At 40.2% G+C, this 19,032-nt stretch overlaps 2 protein-coding genes across 3 annotated transcripts in view; one reads left to right on the forward strand and one right to left on the reverse strand.

The window, feature by feature from the left end:
• Nucleotides 1–19,032, forward strand: part of LOC110959949 (neuronal PAS domain-containing protein 3) — a 394,699-nt gene that overhangs the window by 225,186 nt on the left and 150,481 nt on the right. The gene's annotated exons all lie outside the window — the stretch shown is intronic.
• The window catches only part of LOC110970602 (neuronal PAS domain-containing protein 3), a 247,038-nt gene that overhangs the window by 130,971 nt on the left and 97,035 nt on the right, over nucleotides 1–19,032 (reverse strand). Inside the window, exons 2-3 of one of the 2 annotated variants that reach the window (XM_051947573.1) lie at nucleotides 8,562–8,665; nucleotides 4,156–4,245 (exon numbers count right to left, since the gene is read on the reverse strand). In XM_051947573.1, coding sequence (XP_051803533.1) covers nucleotides 4,156–4,245; nucleotides 8,562–8,665 — 194 coding nt within the window. The remainder of the gene's footprint in view (nucleotides 1–4,155; nucleotides 4,246–8,561; nucleotides 8,666–19,032) is intronic. The other variant, XM_051947568.1, reaches the window with a different exon arrangement.

A 19,032-nucleotide genomic window follows, 5' to 3' on the forward strand; every position in this document is an offset into this window, starting at 1 on the left:
AGTTCACATCAAACTAATGGAGAGACGGGATGTGTGTCAGACGTTAAATACGAGCTGTCAAGAAAACCGCTCAGAGACGCTGAGAAGAAGCTTTGAGAACGTTATCCAGTCATTCAGACCGGATTCAGGAAACACGAAACTCTCAGACTCTCTCCAGACTTTACAGATTTGTTACGTCCTGATGAGGAAAGAAATCAAACTCCACAACCACTAAAATAATGTGAGAACACATAGGGTAGTTTCCCTCTAGGACAGTATAATAAAGTGATGGAATAAAGTGATAAACCTCCAATCCAGACTGCTATAGTGTCTCCATGAAGTTCCTGTAAGAGTTTATCAATGGATGGATCCATGTTTCCACTAAAATCCAGTCTTTGGTCCACATTTCTCCACCTGGTGAGACTCTAACATCAGTAGAATCTGATGTTAAAGTTTGACCAGACAAAGACTGGAAATCTGTCACAGATCTGTCTAAAGAAGACAAAGATTATCCAAAGAAACTCAAAACTCTTTCAAAAATTTCTGTAAAAGTGTCCAGAATGCCTCAATCTGTCCATAACAGGACAAAGATCACTCAAAATGACTCAGAATTGTCCAAAGGTTTGTTTTCGTCAAACTTTCTAGTAAATAAATAATGAAAGGTGGTCTGTATTTGGAAGCTAGACAGTATTGGACATGATTTACAGATTGAAAAACACAGATGAATGAAAAATAAGTGTGATCTGCAGTGAACAATCCAAAATCCCACAATTAACTCCATCACTCTTTCTTTCTCAGAGTTTCTCATCATACATCCCATCATGGAGACTTTGGACTCAGTTTTAGTTATTTTCTACAGATTTTAGGTTATTTTGGACACTATAGTAATTTTAAAATGATTTGGAGTAAAGTTTTCAGTAATTTCAGGACAGATTTGAAGTCATTTTAGTCTCATTTTTAAGTCTTTCTAGCTCAATTCTTAGAAACCGTGGACAGGTTTTAGGTCATTTTGGACACATTTTTAGTCATTTTATGCACATGAAGTCTTTTTTGGGGCAAAAAAAGTGTAATTTTGTGCAGGTTTCAAGTCATTTTGGACAGATCTATAGTGGATTGGGACAGGCCTCAGTCATTTTGGACAGGTTTCAGGTACTTTTTGACAAATCATGCATTATTTTGGAAAGTTTTTAGGTTTAAATACCAAAAAACTGAAACTACCTCTTACCTCAGACTGATTCTAACTGGTTGCTGCAGTCGTGTGCATTCAGTCATGTGATATTTTATGTTTATTACATACAGAAATTCCATGTTCTGCTGCATTAAATTCTCCTCATTGCGTCTCATCGTCTTGTCTTTCAGCATGAAAATCACATCTTCATCCCCACATCAGAAAACCGATGATCAGATCTGAACATTTCTCACGCCGAGTTCAAGCACAAAACTGCTCAGATTTAGATCAGATAAGCTGAAAGGAACAAGCTCTGACTGCCGATACAGTAGAAACGACAGGTTCTGGTGAAAAAGTCAAACAGTCTCTCTGCCAAACAGCAAACCGGTTTTCAGCGCTTCACTGCAGTAGTTTAATAAGGAGCTGACAGATTCAGATCAGAACACCAGCTGAATGTAACATCTCCTGGTTTCTACCTGATGGTGCAGAAGAAGATCAGAGAATGTCTCCACCTTCCTTTGGAAAGAAATAAAGACAGACAGAAAGAAATGAAGATGGAAACAAATAAAAATGGAGGTAGAAAGAAATAAAGATGAAAGACAAAGATGGAGACAGAACAAAATAAAGACAGTGATAGACAGAAACAAAGATGAAGACAGAAAGAAATGAAGACGGAGACAGAAAGAAAAAAGATCTAAAGAAATAAAGATGCAAAGGAATAAAGATGGATTTATGATGGTTTTACACGCTTGTCACCGTCACTAGAAGGTGGATTCTAAACGTGTCAAATCAGGAACGCTAACTTCATGCAACCAGAAACCAACAGATGGAAGCACATCTGAAAAACAGCTTCTGGGTTTCTTTCATGGACAAATATTAACATTTTGCTGTACAGAAGCTACGAAGTAAACATGGAAATAAGACGGCGAGAATCCCTTTAATTCAGCCGCACACACTCCCAGCTTGTCAATAGCGACTTATTAGCGCCTCCAAGGTCGGCGTGTCGACCTTCAGGATGGACGTGTGTCTCTATTAACCAGAGCTGCTGCAGAGTGAACCAATTGAGACGCAGAGCTGGTCAGAGAGCTGACAGACTACAATGAATGTCCTCACACACTCTCACACACGCACGCTCGCTGCAATAAAATATGCGTCGTCGCTCGCTGCACAAATCAACAACCGTCCGACGAGCTGATGAGATTTTAAATGAGCCTTAATTTGTTGGGAATTGTCTTTGGTAATGATGGAGAGAGAGAGATGGAGGAGAGACGGAACAGAGGAGAGAGGAAGATGGGAAGAAAAGAAAGACGGAAAGAAGACGAGACAGAAAAAATAAAGATGGAAAGAAATGAAGAAAGAGACAAAGACGAAAAGAAAATAAAGACAGAGAAATGAAGACGAGACGGAAAGAAAAGACAAAGACAGAAAGAAGACGAGACGTAACGAAATAAAGACAGAGAAATGAAGACGGAGATAGAAAGAAATCAAGGTGGAAGGAAATAAAGACCGAAAAAATTACAGATAGAAAGAAAAATCAAGACAGAGATAGAAAGAAATTAAGACAAAGATAGAAATAAATAAAGAAGAAACTTTAAAAAATAAAGACTGAAACGGAAAAAAAACAAGGATGAAGATGGAAAGAAAGAAAGACGAGAGAAAGAAATAAAGACAGATGGAAAGAAATACAGTCAAATAAATTTGAATACAGTCAGAAATTTCAGCAGCTCACTCCATACATGATATTTCTGTACAACTAAACTAATGTCAGTTATGTTCTGAAGGGAACGTTGTGTGAATCTTGAAATAAATGTAATTTATGCCATTGTATGAAAGTGGTTGAGGAAGCCACGGTGTTCGAGAGGAATAAACCAGAAGAAAGACTTTAATCTAGAAGATTAATGTTTAGTGATGGATGAAGGAAGAATTTAACTTCCACTTCTCGTTTACTTTGTTTCAGTTAAATCACCAGAAATACACTTTCAGAAACAAGACAACCTCAAGGAATTGTGAACATACTGAAGGAACCCTGTTTGGTAGAGGAACTTTTCAGAAAACAGGTTCTTGGAGGAGTTATGGACTCAAGTTGATGTTCCAAAACAGGTAAACCCAGCATCAGAACAGGTAAACCTAGCATCAGAACAGGTAAATCTAGCATCAGAACATCAGAACAGGTAAACCCAGCATCAGAACAGGTAAATCTAGCATCAGAACATCAGAACAGGTAAACCCAGCATCAGAACAGGTAAATCTAGCATCAGAACATCAGAACAGGTAAATCTAGCATCAGAACAGGTAAACCTAGCATCAGAACAGGTAAATCTAGCATCAGAACATCAGAACAGGTAAACCTAGCATCAGAACAGGTAAATCTAGCATCAGAACAGGTAAACCCAGCATCAGAACAGGTAAACCCAGCATCAGAACAGGTAAACCCAGCATCAGAACAGGTAAACCCAGCATCAGAACAGGTAAATCTAGCATCAGAACAGGTAAATCTAGCATCAGAACAGGTAAACCCAGCATCAGAACAGGTAAATCTAGCATCAGAACAGGTAAACCCAGCATCAGAACAGGTAAACCCAGCATCAGAACAGGTAAACCCAGCATCAGAACAGGTAAACCCAGCATCAGAACAGGTAAATCTAGCATCAGAACAGGTAAATCTAGCAGTAGAACAGGTAAATCTAGCATCAGAACAGGTAAATCTAGCATCAGAACAGGTAAACCCAGCATCAGAACAGGTAAACCCAGCATCAGAACAGGTAAACCCAGCATCAGAACAGGTAAACCCAGCATCAGAACAGGTAAACCCAGCATCAGAACAGGTAAATCTAGCATCAGAACAGGTAAATCTAGCAGTAGAACAGGTAAATCTAGCATCAGAACAGGTAAATCTAGCATCAGAACAGGTAAACCCAGCATCAGAACAGGTAAACCCAGCATCAGAACAGGTAAACCCAGCATCAGAACAGGTAAACCCAGCGGTAGAACAGACAGGTGAGTTTTACCTGCGACAGGCCCAGGTAGATGGAGACGGTCTCAGAGATGTAGAGGAATCTTCCCTCCTTGTTTAGTGCAAATACGAAGCCGTCCAGAGACTGAAACACAGAGGAGGAGGCCAACATTAGAAACTGTAGAACGTATTGATCATATCTGATAATCAGCTGGAGGATCAATAGTTTCTGGATCCTAGTCCAGTTTACAACATGTACAAAATCACCTGAAAGAACCATCTGAGGCATTAAAGAACCCAGAGTGTACAAAACTCCTGTCAAAGACCACAAAACAAACAAAGAAAATCTGGCATCAGGGTTCCCAGAAAAATGCGATAAAAACCTGCAAAAAGCTTCAAAAACTGTAAGTCTGTGAAGAATGAGTCCCCATTGGTGGCATTTCCAGCTGGTTTAACAGATTATCATGTTTATTATCATATATATGTCTGTCCAGGATGTTTAGTCTGATCTCTGTCGCCTCCATCCTATCCGAGTGTGTCTAATGGAGTATTAAGGCCAGCATCACGCTGCAACGCTCAGCAGCCAATCACAGGCCAGCACAGGTGAGTGTGGAGATCAGCGACACACTCGACACAAAGCTGCAACACGGCTCGGGTCGGCAGGTTAATTACATGTTAGCTGATACACAACCCCAGCGAGTGTGTGTGTGTGTGTGTGTGTGTGTGTGTGTGTGTGTGTGTGTGTGTGTGTGTGTGTGTGTGTGTGTGTGTGTGTGTGTGTGTGTGTGCTACATCCTGACAGTCTGAATCTATACCGTCTATTACTGAGAGGGTTTTAATCTTCTATCAGCTCCACGTCTGGCTTTTGTCCTTCATGTTTTAATTTTATCTCTGAGAATGTGTTTATGAATGTCAGCAGCTTCTCTGTTTGTTACGCCTGTCATTTTGTTTGTGTCTTTTTGTTCCATTTTTATTTGTTTGTGTCTAGTTTTTGGTCCATTTATGCCTCATTTAGATCATTTTTGTTTTTGTTGCCTCATCTCATTTTTTCATTTCCACTTTTGGCCGTTTTGTCTCATTTATGTCATTTTTATCTTGTCTTCCGTCTCATTTGTTCTGTTTTTTGTTTCGTTTGGGTGTCATTGTTGATTTGTGCCTAGTTTGCCTCATTTTGTGGCTTGTTTGTGCCGTTTTGTGTCTCATTTTGTTGATTTTCTGTCGTTTTCATGTCTAATCTTTGTCGTTTTGTGTCTTGTTTGGCCTTGTTTCTCTGATTTCCAGTTGTTTTTTGCTCTTTTCTGACTTGTTTGTGTTTCATTTGTGAAGATTTCTCTTGTTTTTGTGCTTTTCTGTCGCATTTGTTGTTGTTGTGCGTCTCATTCATTTCATTTTGTGCCCTACTCGTGCAGTTTCGTCTTGTTTTTGGACAGATTAAGCTGAATTCTCGACCTCTCTGGATCTAAATGTCACAGTGAGAAATGAGCAAACAGTGAATAAAAACCAGTCTGTGCATTTTACACCTGTGCCTTCTGTGGAGTCCTACCTGAATCATTCCACCTCCTATCATCGTTATGATGCCATAGATATCATCAATATTACTCAGAAAGGCAGGAAAACAGGACACTGCATCATGTAGTCATCATTAAAGCAAGAAACTCAATTAAAATTATTTAACAAGTAATTTTATAATGTAACTATGTAAAGTGTGAGAATTTTGAAAAATGCTATACAAACATTATTATTATTACGAGTCTCCTTTCACCTGCAACTAGACATCCCATCCAGCAACAGCATCAATATTAACCCAATAAAATAACTTAAATGATAGATAGATAGGTAGATGGATGGATGGATGGATGGATGGATGGATGGATGGATGGATGGATGGATGGATGGATGGATGGATGGATAGATATCAAAATAAAATGAGACCCAGAGAAAGTTTTACATTTGGCCGAATTAACTAAATAGAGGCCGGATTTAATACAACACAAACATATATACACAATAAGTGAAGAAAACATAAAAGAAATACCTAAACTTTCCCAAAACTAGTTATTGTCTGTTCAGAGGGTGACCCCGGATGGTCCCAATGACCAGTTCTGATGGTAAACTAAATCCCTCTGTCACACAATAAACAGCAATATTTCCCTTTCAGGTTATCCCACCGCTTCAAAACCCACAAAGTCAATACAATAGAATAGAATTATGCTCTACAATCACTCGCACAGGCACACACACACACACACACACACACACACACACACACACACACACACAGCCACACACACACACACACACACACACACACACACACACACATGGCCAAGTCAGTGTTGCCAACTTAGCGACTTTCTCACTAAATCTAGCGACTTTCCAAAGCGTCCCAGTGACTTTTTTTGTGAAAAGCGACTAGCGACAAATCTTGCGACTTTTTCTGCCGTTCTGGAGACTCTGACAGGAAAACTGGGATCATTCTGCAGTTACTGTCCTCAACCAGCAGCAGGTGCTGCTGTGAGCTCCTCCCCCTCCCAGAGCACAGACTGTCAGTCCAGTAACCCCACAGCAGACCCAGTGTCTGATTAGAGGACACATCCCTCCACGGCCAGACGGCAGACAAAGTCACTACAGATCCCATCCAGACTTACGGAGCGGGACATAAATGAAAATGTTTCTTCACTGTCATACTAAAATAAACCACAGCATTTAGCCTCGAGTACAAAAACATATTTTGGGTGTTTTATACTCACTGTCCTTTAACTCGCACATAAAGCAAGTCTGTAGGACTTCCTTTTTTCACCTGCGTAATATTGTAAAAATCCGGAACATTCTGTCTCAGAGTGATGCAGAAAAGTTAGTTCATGCTTTTGTTACTTCCAGGCTTGACTATTGCAATTCCTTATTATCAGGTTGTCCAAATAGCTCTCTCAAACATCTACAGTTGATCCAAAACGCTGCTGCGAGAGTACTGACAGGAGTTAGCAAAAGAGATCATATTTCCCCTATACTTGCTTCTCTTCACTGGCTTCCTGTTAAATCCAGAATAGAATTTAAAATCCTTCTTCTGACATATAAAGCTCTTAATAACCAATCTCCATCATATCTTAAAGATCTGATAGTACCTTATTATCCTAGTAGAACTCTTCGCTCTCAAACTGCAGGCTTACTTGTTGTTCCTAGAATTTCTAAAAGTAGAATGGGAGGCAGAGCCTTCAGTTATCAGCTCCTCTCCTGTGGAACCTGCTCCCAGTTTGGGTTCGGGAGGCAGACACCCTCTCTATTTTTAAGACCAGGCTTAAAACGTTCCTTTTTGACAAATCTTATAGTTGGGGCTGACTGGGTGACCCACAGGGGTTCGGCTTGTGTCTTCATTTGCACAGCTGACTCCCTCTTGGACGTCCCTTCGTTCTGCCTCTAGTCATGCTGCTATAGGCCTATAGGCTGCTGGGGGACTTCTCTTGACGCACTGAGCCCTTCTCTATCTACCTTTACATTTAATATGTATACTGTTATTGCAGTACATTCACTCTGTTTCCCCCTGTGCTATTTCTCTGAGTGTTCCTGGTCCCAGAGCTGGATGCTTCAGATCTGTGGTTGATGTTCCACCAGCTGGTCCAGTCTCCATCATGTCCACTGTGGGATGCTGCTGCTGACCTTCCTCTATACTTGTTATGCTAACTTACATACTGTTTGAATTTTACTGCTAGCTATATATGGAGTATGTTTAATGTCAGAGCCGTACATCATCAGAGTAAACTATGAGTCAGTTTTCAATGTTAGCTTATACTTTGTCTGTGTCACATATCCTGTCATACATGTATCCAAATGTGTGTTGTGTTTTCCTTGCTTTCCCACCCCTCCCTCTTCTCCCATCCCTCCCCCTTGCCCTCCTCTGTCCTTCTCAACCCCCCCGGCCAGCAGGCAGATGGGTCCCCCCTATATAGAGCCGGGTTCTGCTCGAGGTTTCTTCCCTGTTAAAAGGGTGTTTTCCTGCCACTGTCTCCTTTGGGCTTGCTCTGGGGGTCAGGCATTTGGGTTCTGTAAAGTGTCTTGAGACGATTTGACTGTATTTGACGGTATATAAATAAAATTGAATTGAATTGAATTGAATTTTTGGTCTCTTCCACAACGTTATTCCTCTCTCCTACAACGTTGATTACAATTACATGCAAACTGGGAAATATGCACATTAGGAGATGATGTCATTTAGCGACTTCTAGGATAGCCAACAGCGACTTGCCTTACTGAGGAGTTGGCAACACTGGGCCAAGTTTACTCACTGTCCCGTGTTCAGTCCGAAACGACAACCCGTTGCAACGCTGTTTGGTCCACAAAACACTGAGTGCGGTGAAACGTTCCAATCTGACAGACGCTAGCCGCAGTTCAATAGGAGGCTAACGTGGCTAACGCTAGCCTCCTATCGAACTGCTCCCACAGTCGGTCCTCCGTCCTCCCGCTCACCGTCTGACAGCGGGGCTTATGGGTCCTCAGCCCCGTTCTCCAAGCCTCCTGCTGAGTCTGGCTTCGGCCAAACCAGAAGAATCCCCGCTCTGCCTCCTGCTCTGCTGAGAGACCAAAAGAAGCCACCTGGAGTCTGATGAGCAGTGATGCCACCTGCTTGGGGCTGCTGCTCCGCCGGGTCAAAAATATCCTCCCAAACACAGTCACAACCAATCAAACAACAGCATGCAACCAGAGTAAAACAAGGCAGCATTACCTATAATAATAATCCCATTAACACCCAGCTGCAGATAGATAGACAATTCTTTTTACTCACTAAAACTTGTGATAATTTAACACAAAATTAATCCTCCTTCATTTCCTCACAAACACTTCAGTCACTCTGTTGTTGTGCTAGCAACAATCCATGTATTTCAGTGACAACATTAAGTCCTTTTCTGTCCATGGAGGCTAATGCTGGAAGTCTGATCTGTCCGGGAGTATTTCTGGAATAAACTGAACCAAAGATACTGCTCATAGTCAGAGACGAAAGAGAAGACAAAGGCTGTGTCCGAAATGGCATACTAACGTACTACTCATACTAAGTGTGACGTCTACACACGTGGACAAAATTGTTGGTACCCCTCAGTTAAAGAAGGAAAAACCCACAATTCTCACTGAAATCACTTGAAACTCACAAAAGTAACAATAAATAAAAATTTATTGAAAATTAAATAATCAAAATCAGCCATCACTTTTGAATTGTTGATTAACATAATTATTTAAAAAAAACAAACTAATGAAACAGGCCTGGACAAAAATGATGGTACCCATAACTTAATATTTTGTTGCACAACCTTTTGAGGCAATCACTGCAATTAAACGATTTCTGTATTTGTCAATGAGCGTTCTGCAGCTGTCAACAGGTATTTTGGCCCACTCCTCATGAGCAAACAGCTCCAGTTGTCTCAGGTTTGATGGGTGTCTTCTCCAAATGGCATGTTTCAGCTCCTTCCACATATGTTCAATGGGATTCAGATCTGGGCTCATAGAAGGCCACTTTAGAATAGTCCAACGCTTTTCTCTCAGCCATTCTTGGGTGTTTTTGGCTGTGTGTTTTGGATCGTTGTCCTGTTGGAAGACCCATGACCTGCGACTGAGACCAAGCTTTCTGACACTAGGCAGCACATTTCTCTCCAGAATGCCTTGATAGTCTTCAGATTTCATCGTACCTTGCACACTTTCAAGACACCCTGTGCCAGATGCAGCAAAGCAGCCCCAAAACATTACTGAGCCTCCTCCATGTTTCACCGTAGGGACAGTGTTCTTTTCTTCGTATGCTTGGTTTTTGAGTCTATGAACATAGAGTTGATGTGCCTTACCAAAAAGCTCCAGTTTGGTCTCATCTGTCCAAAGGACATTCTCCCAGAAGCTTTGTGGCTTGTCAACATGCATTTTTGCAAATTCCAGTCTGGCTTTTTTATGAGTTTTTTTCAGCAGTGGTGTCCTCCTTGGTCGTCTCCCATGAAGTCCACTTTGGCTCAAACAACGACGAATGGTGCGATCTGACACTGATGTACCTTGGCCTTGGAGTTCACCTTTAATTTCTTTGGAGGTTGCTCTGGGCTCTTTGGATACAATTCCAACGATCCGTCTCTTCAATTTGTCATCAATTTTCCTCTTGCGGCCACGTCCAGGGAGGTTGGCTACTGTCCCGTGGGTTTTGAACTTCTGAATAATATGAGCCACTGTTGTCACAGGAACTTCAAGCTGTTTAGAGATGGTCTTATAGCCTTTACCTTTAAGATGTTTGTCTATCATTTTTTTTCGGATGTCCTGGGACAATTCTCTCCTTCGCTTTCTGTTGTCCATGTTCAGTGTGGTACACACCTTTTCACCAAACAGCAGGGTGACTACTTGTCTCCCTTTAAATAGGCAGACTGACTGATTATGAGTTTGGAAACACCTGTGATGTCAATTAAATGACACACCTGAGTTAATCATGTCACTCTGGTCAAATAGTTTTCAATCTTTTATAGAGGTACCATCATTTTTGTCCAGGCCTGTTTCATTAGTTTGTTTTTTTTAATAATTATATTAATCAACAATTCAAAAGTAATGGCTGTTTTTGATTATTTAATTTTCAATAAATTTTTCTTTATTGTTACTTTTGTGAGTTTCAAGTGATTTCAGTGAGAATTGTGGGTTTTTCCTTCTTTAACTGAGGGGTACCAACAATTTTGTCCACGTGTGTAAATAAGTATGTAGTGCGTTCACATTAGATAGTATGAAAAGATTGAGTACGCGAGAAATACCCGGATGTATACTATATCCGGAAAATTTTTAAGTATGCGCGGTGACCACACTAGTCATACTCAACCGCCCCATAATGCTTTGCGAGCTATCCACCGAAATGGAAGCCTCCACAGGATATGTGGCTGGACCGGGGCGATTTTTATTTTATTTTATGTGGTTAGTAGTCATCCTAATCCCCCCACAGATTTGAGAAACAGGCGTTTTCTGACCAACGTTTTAAATTTGTCCGACGCCTCACAACGTGCTACTGAATGCTAGCAGCTAGTTGCAGCAGCTCGCTTTGCATACAGAACAAGTAGCAGCTACCTCCAGTAGCCTGCAGCTACAATTGAAACGATTCGCATAATCTGGCTAATAACTGCATGAGGAGTGCCGGCTTGAAATTACCACATTAATTATGCGACTGTTTGTTAGCGTAAAATCGACCTGAAGCCGGCATTCAGCCGAGATATTTGATAGCCGTACTTCCGGTTTTTGTCGTCGGAGGTTTGAAATGCATTATGGGAAACGTAGTAGTATACTACAGTGTGAACGGTTGGCATTCTAATCATACTTATAGTACGTAGTATACAGTATATACTCATTGAGAATGTAGTATGAAGTACGTTAGTATGCCATTTCAGACACAGCAAAAGTCTTTCACCGGCCGGTGGCCTGTTAGCTCCGGGGCTGCTAATTCCGGGGTTGCTAGCTCAGCGGTAGCAAGCTCCAGGGTTCCGGGTTTGCTAGTTCCGGGGTTGTGAGCTCCGCGGTAGCTAGTTCCCGTGTTGCTAGCTCCGGTGTTGCTAGCCTCGGGTTTGCTAGCTCCCCGGTTTGTTGATTTTTCCTCACAATATCAAGTTTTTTTATTTAGAAGTCCGCCTTAAAATTGTCTTTTTAAGTAGATCTGTCACCAAATCAATATCTTCTCCTTCGTTAGCCATTGTAAGTTAAAAAACAAAACAGCTTGTACAGGTCGCTAACGATAGGAATCGCTAGCTTCGGCTAAGCTCTCTGACCATCTAATCAGAGGGCATGAAAATGCTTGCGTCATTGTATGCCTGCTCGATGGACCTGAGATCAGCAACTCAGAATCTGATTGGTTAAAGTAACAGGTTCAATGCGAGCAGATTTCTTTGCCCCTGGCAACACATGATGGCTAAAATATGATTGGACAAAAGCTCTAATAGAAACATTCTATGGAATGAAGAGAATAGGTTATTCAGAATAATGGAAAAAAGATAAATGGGAAGATATTAAAATGGGCCACAACTGGTAAAAACTTTTGTCTGTACTCTTAATCTCAACGTTTGAGATCTCCTAAGTGAAATTGAACCTTAAAGCTGCTGTCCGGAGTTTCCGTTTGTTTTCAATTTATGTATCATTGTTTAACAAAGCTTAAATGTGTTAGTCTAGTTCGATACTATAATATAAAGTTAGAATAACGCGATATGAAAATTTATTCCTGAGCTCCACCTTCCTCTCATAGACCCCCATGTTATTCCAAAAAGCGCCGGTCGCTGCCGACCAATCAAGTTCGAGCTTCAGCTTTGTCATGCTGTCAATCAACGGTTACGCGCACAGCAAGCAAGCCCATGCAGAGGTGGGCGAGCTACGCACTACGCAACCGCGCGCACATTTGTTTTGCTTGTGGAGGAGCGAGCATCAGGGATCAGCAACTTCCAGAAAAGTTACCGATCCCACGACTTGTCAGGCCAAGAGACCGCAGGACGTTTTTTGGCTCGGGGTGCTCGCGTCGCTCCCCGACCACGGCCTCCATAGCCCGCCTGACGGCTTCGTTTAGATGCCCGACCTCTGGAGGAAGATGTTGGGGCGTCTGGGACATACTCTTCGTCAGAGGAGTCATGCGATTCTGAACTCTAGATAGAAATAAATAAACAATGTAACACATATACACGCGTAAATGCACTAAGTTTGATAAACAACGTCATCCAGAGGGATACACGAGTGTAATCACATATTGAAACTTTACTCGTTCGTCCTAGCAGATTCATGTTATTTTGGTATTAGGACAAGTTAGACTCAATACAGCATTCTAACGTAATTCCTTTATTATTTACTAAATGTACTAAATGTAGAAGAGGGGAAAACAGCAAAACAGGCGAGATGCTGCAGCACTCCGGGCACTTCTCTCATGTACTGCGCGCGTGAACAAATAAAGGAAATCAGAGGGAGGGACCAACAGTGTTTTGGGAGACGCTGCGATTCAAACTCCGGACAGCAGCTTTAAAGCTGCCCTGATTTTTGCAGTTTTGCATCATTTAATCTTGTTTTTGCTGTTTTACATCTCTTTATTCTGTCTCCTGGTCTTTGTAGTGTGTCTCATTTTTCTCATGTTGTATCGCTTTTCTGTGGTTTTCCCTCGTCTTTGTCACTTTTCTTGTTTTATGTCATGTTATGGCTGATTTTATAAATTTTAAGGTGAATTTTGGGGAATTTCAGCTTCAGTTAAGATACATTCAAGGACCGTTGGAAAGTTTAAAGTCAGACGATTCTGTTGATTTTTGCAGATTGTGGCTGATGAAAGGAGTCATTTTGGTGATCTAATACACCTGAAACCGATGTAACAAGCACAATGAAAACCATTTTCTGTTATTTTGTGTCTGTTTTGTTGTTTTGTGTCTCTTTTTGGTCCTTTTTTGTCATTTTGTGTCTCATTTGGGTCATTTCCTCTGTTTTTTTGTTGTTTTCTTTCTGTCTGTTCTTTCTTCTGTCTGGTTTGTCATTTCCTGTTATTTTGTCACTTGTTTTGTTGTTTTGTGTCTTAATTTAATCATTTTTTGTCATTTTGTGTCTTGTTAATGCCATATTTTGTCTTGCTTATGTCATTGTGTCTCATTTTTATTGCTTTGTGTCTAAATTTGATCATTTTTGTCATTTTCTGTAGCTTTTTTGTTGTCTTGTGTCTTAATTGAATCATTTTCTGTCATTTTGTCTCTTTTTTGTATTGTGTCTTGTTTATGTCATGCTGTCTTTCTTGTTGTTGTTTTGAGTCTTAGTTTTGGTCCTTTTTTGTCATGTTCTATCTCATTTGGGTCGTTTTCCGTCTGTTTTTTGTTGTTTTCTTTTTGTTTTTTCTCTGGTGTGTCATTTTCTGTTATTTTGTGTCTCCTTTTTTGTTGTTTTGTATCTAAATTTATTCATTTTCTGTCATATTGTGTCTTGTTTATGTCCTGTTGTCTTTTGAGGAAACATGGAGAGAAATCCTTCTGACGTGAATCTCTCTGGCGTCTCCTTGTTTTCCTGGACGGAGTTCGTTGAGGTTTTGCTGTACATTAGCGGCTGATCTGGTGTCAGCGGTGGTATTTCCCTCTTTAAGGTGAAGCAGCAGCGTTGGGGATGCTGTGTGAGATGTTTTGGAGATGGTCAGATGTTTTTCTTCCTGCACTGATTGAGGTCCAGGTTTAGAAACAAGCAGCTGCAGGTGAAGGGAAGCAGATCTGCTCGTTTCAGAGGATTAAAACGGATTAATTAGAAGTGGAAAGCCAGTTGAAAGGTGGCGGTGTGTGTGTGTGTGTGTGTGTGTGTGTGTGTCGGTAAACAAACTCGCTGCTGGAGGTTAAACAGGCCTCAGATTATTACGGTAGAGGCAGAACATTTTCTGCTGGTTTCTCTGGTTTTACACCTGAAACGATGTCGGAGGTCGGCGGCGTCCTGAAATGTCACAGGAAGGTCGTACAAAGGTCACAGGAAGGTCGTACAAAGGTCACAGGAAGGTCGTTCAAAGGTCACAGGAAGGTCGTACAAAGGTCACAGGAAGGTCGTACAAAGGTCACAGGAAGCGGAAAGCACCAGCTGACATTTCTGTTTTAAAGCAGGTGATTAGAGTTTAACGGTCAGAAGTTTCAGATATTTACTGCAGAAAGTTTGGTTTAAGTGTTAAACATCAGCTCCTTCTTTAGAAGATCTTTATTCAGTGATTAGAACTCTATGATTACTGTTTAATTTCCCAACTAAATGCACATTTTTACTATTTCTGCTTCTACGTGTGTTTATATTTTTAAGACATTCTCCTGTGGAGACAGTTCGCCTCGTTTTTATCATTTTGTGTCTTATTTGGGCCATTTGTCGTTTTCTTTCTTATTTTTGTCTCTTCTTGTGTCTCATTTGTTTCATTTTATCTTGCTTGTTGTTGTTTTGTGTCTTAGTTTTGGTGTTTTTTTGTTATTCTGTGTCTCATTTGTGTCATTTTGTGTCTGTGGGTTGTCCTCTTTCTTGTTTTTTGTCTGATTTGTCATTTTGTCTCTTTTATTTTGTTGTTTTATGTCTTAATTGAATCATTTTCTGTCATTATATGTCTTCTTTATGTCATTTTGTCTCGAATTTTGGAGTTTTCTGTCTAAATTTAACAATTTCTGTCATGTTGTCTTGTGTTTTGGTGTTTTGTGTCTCAGTTTTGCTCTTTTTCTGTCATTTTGAGTCTCATTTGAGTCGTTTTACGTCTATTTGTCTCTGGAATGTGAATATTTTTACCAAAGGCGAGCTCAGGTAAACATTCCTGACTGGAAACGGTGGAACCAGACAGAAACCAGTAGATCCAGTATCAGCTGACCTCCGTCTGCTGGCTGGGAGATTGTTTTGCTGCCCTTTGTTGCTTTTCTCTTCTATTTGCATATTAATAACACATACAGACACAGTGGGGCTGCGTGGCTCCGGACTTTCTGTTTGTTTGGCTTCACGCACGGCCGTGTGTGTGTGTGTGTGTGTGTGTGTGTGTGTGTGTGTGTGTGTGTGTGTGTGTCGGTATCTTAATGTGTGTGTCGGTGCGTGACTTCAGCGTCCACCTCGTGTGAGATTTTCTGCATGTTTGTTTTTCTACAGGTGTGTGTGTGTGTGTGTGTGTGTGTGTGTGTGTGTGTGTGTGTGCAGACAAACCAAGGACGCTTGGTCTGTCTGCACACACACACACACACACACACACACACACTGGCAGTCATTGTCTCTATCTCTGCACACACACACACACACACACACACACACACACACACCCCGTGGCGGCCTCTGTGTGTGTGTGTGTGTGTGTGTGTCTCTTTATGAAATCACAGAGGGTCTGACCGCCTCATAGTAATTATGCTAATTGCCTGGATGCCCTTGCCTTTATTTATACGCGGCTGCTAAGATAAATAAAAGGAAATTGCTTTGGATCTAACTGTATTCATTTCAGCATGCTAACTAGAGCGCTAACGCTGCATGTGTGTGTGTGTGTGTGTGTGTGTGTTCGCAGACTTGTTTACCCTTCACAATTTCTGCAGGTAATTGCAGTTTTGATTGTATATTTCTTTTTTCTCAGCAGTGTGTGTGTCTGCGTCGTATCGATGCTTTCCGTGTCTCCGTCTAATGAAATGTTTTGTTCTATTAAGCAGAATATAAATGTCTGTCTGAGAATCACAAACTAAAGCCTCCCGACTGAACCGTCACCAGAAAACTTTGACGCTAAAACGCTGCTAATAAACACATTTTAATGGATTATTATTAATATTAACACATTTTCAATTCTGACTGATGAAGATTTTGTTAGTTTGATGTTTGATTTAAAGAAAAATACTTGAGTAGCTAAAGATAGCCTCATCTAAACATGTCCAATGTTACTCAAAATGGGCCTAAAATGACACAGAATTTGAGCAAAATTACTCCAAACTTGGCCAGATGACTCAAGGTTTGGTGAAAATGACTCAAAGGTTGTCCAAAATGGTTCGAAGTTTGTTCAAAATTACCTACAACCAATGTTCCCTCTAATTTTTCATGAGTCTGAGCAAACACACAAACTCCCTGAGCACCATCAGACGTGTCACTGTGGTCACGCAGCATCCATCCATCCACTTACATGTTTGTTAAAAGAACCACATTACAGCATTTACATTTCTGTTAAAACACTTTGTCAGCAGGAGCCAGTTGAAGGCTGCAGTGATTCTGGTGACACTATAATGTATAAGAGTTAATTTACTGAATATTTGTGTCTTTCTTCGCTGTTGCAGCAGTTTTGTAATTTGCAGGCGGTCCCTGTTCACAGCCGGCTGCTCATAGACACCAATGTTATTTCTGCAACTTGAAAGACAGACTTTGTTCAAATTACCTACAACTTGTCAAAAATAACTTAAGATTTGTCTTTCACATGTTATGTAAAACGTGTCTAAAATTACTCATACGTGACAAAAACGACACATTTCTCCAAAATGACTAAAATTTGTGGTGATTTTGCCTGTTTTGTAGTGATTTGAATGGCTTCATGGGGATGTTCTATGCCTTTGTGGTGTTTTTGTGTCTTTTTTGCAGTGATTTGAAGTCTGTGGTCATTTTGAACAGATTTAGCATGCTTCCGTGGTCATTTTGTAGATTTAGCATGTTTCTGTGGTCATTTTGTAGATTTAGCATGTTTCTGTGGTCATTTTGAACAGATTTAGCATGTTTCTGTGGTCATTTTGTAGATTTAGCATGTTTCTGTGGTCATTTTGCACAGATTTAGCATGTTTCCGTGGTCATTTTGTAGATTTAGCATGTTTCTGTGGTCATTTTGGACAGACTTAGCATGTTTCTGTGGTCATTTTGTAGATTTAGCATGTTTCTGTGGTCATTTTGAACAGATTTAGCATGTTTCTGTGGTCATTTTGAACAGACTTAGCATGTTTCTGTGGTCATTTTGTAGATTTAGCATGTTTCTGTGGTCATTTTGAACAGATTTAGCATGTTTCTGTGGTCATTTTGTAGATTTAGCATGTTTCTGTGGTCATTTTGAACAGATTTAGCATGTTTCTGTGGTCATTTTGTACAGATTTAGCATGTTTCTGTGGTCATTTTGGACAGATTTAGCATGTTTCTGTGGTCATTTTGAACAGATTTAGCATGTTTCTGTGGTCATTTTGTAGATTTAGCATGCTTCCGTGGTCATTTTGTAGATTTAGCATGTTTCTGTGGTCATTTTGTAGATTCAGCATGTTTCTGTGGTCATTTTGAACAGATTTAGCATGTTTCTGTGGTCATTTTGTAGATTTAGCATGTTTCTGTGGTCATTTTGCACAGATTTAGCATGTTTCCGTGGTCATTTTGTAGATTTAGCATGTTTCTGTGGTCATTTTGGACAGACTTAGCATGTTTCTGTGGTCATTTTGTAGATTTAGCATGTTTCTGTGGTCATTTTGAACAGATTTAGCATGTTTCTGTGGTCATTTTGAACAGATTTAGCATGTTTCTGTGGTCATTTTGTAGATTTAGCATGTTTCTGTGGTCATTTTGAACAGACTTAGCATGTTTCTGTGGTCATTTTGTAGATTTAGCATGTTTCTGTGGTCATTTTGAACAGATTTAGCATGTTTCTGTGGTCATTTTGTAGATTTAGCATGTTTCTGTGGTCATTTTGAACAGATTTAGCATGTTTCTGTGGTCATTTTGTACAGATTTAGCATGTTTCTGTGGTCATTTTGAACAGATTTAGCATGTTTCCGTGGTCATTTTGTAGATTTAGCATGTTTCTGTGGTCATTTTGTAGATTTAGCATGTTTCTGTGGTCATTTTGAACAAATTTAGCATGTTTCTGTGGTCATTTTGAACAGATTTAGCATGTTTCTGTGGTCATTTTGAACAAATTTAGCATGTTTCTGTGGTCATTTTGTAGATTTAGCATGTTTCCGTGGTCATTTTGAACAAATTTAGCATGTTTCTGTGGTCATTTTGAACAAATTTAGCATGTTTCTGTGGTCATTTTGAACAGATTTAGCATGTTTCTGTGGTCATTTTGTAGATTTAGCATGTTTCTGTGGTCATTTTGAACAGATTTAGCATGTTTCTGTGGTCATTTTGAACAGATTTAGCATGTTTCTGTGGTCATTTTGTAGATTTAGCATGTTTCCGTGGTCATTTTGAACAAATTTAGCATGTTTCTGTGGTCATTTTGAACAGATTTAGCATGTTTCTGTGGTCATTTTGAACAAATTTAGCATGTTTCCGTGGTCATTTTGTAGATTTAGCATGTTTCTGTGGTCATTTTGTAGATTTAGCATGTTTCTGTGGTCATTTTGAACAGATTTAGCATGTTTCTGTGGTCATTTTGTAGATTTAGCATGTTTCTGTGGTCATTTTGAACAGATTTAGCATGTTTCTGTGGTCATTTTGAACAGATTTAGCATGTTTCTGTGGTCATTTTGTAGATTTAGCATGTTTCTGTGGTCATTTTGAACAGATT

Source organism: Acanthochromis polyacanthus, chromosome 1 (genome assembly GCF_021347895.1).
Source record: "Acanthochromis polyacanthus isolate Apoly-LR-REF ecotype Palm Island chromosome 1, KAUST_Apoly_ChrSc, whole genome shotgun sequence".
Lineage (NCBI taxonomy): Eukaryota > Metazoa > Chordata > Actinopteri > Pomacentridae > Acanthochromis > Acanthochromis polyacanthus.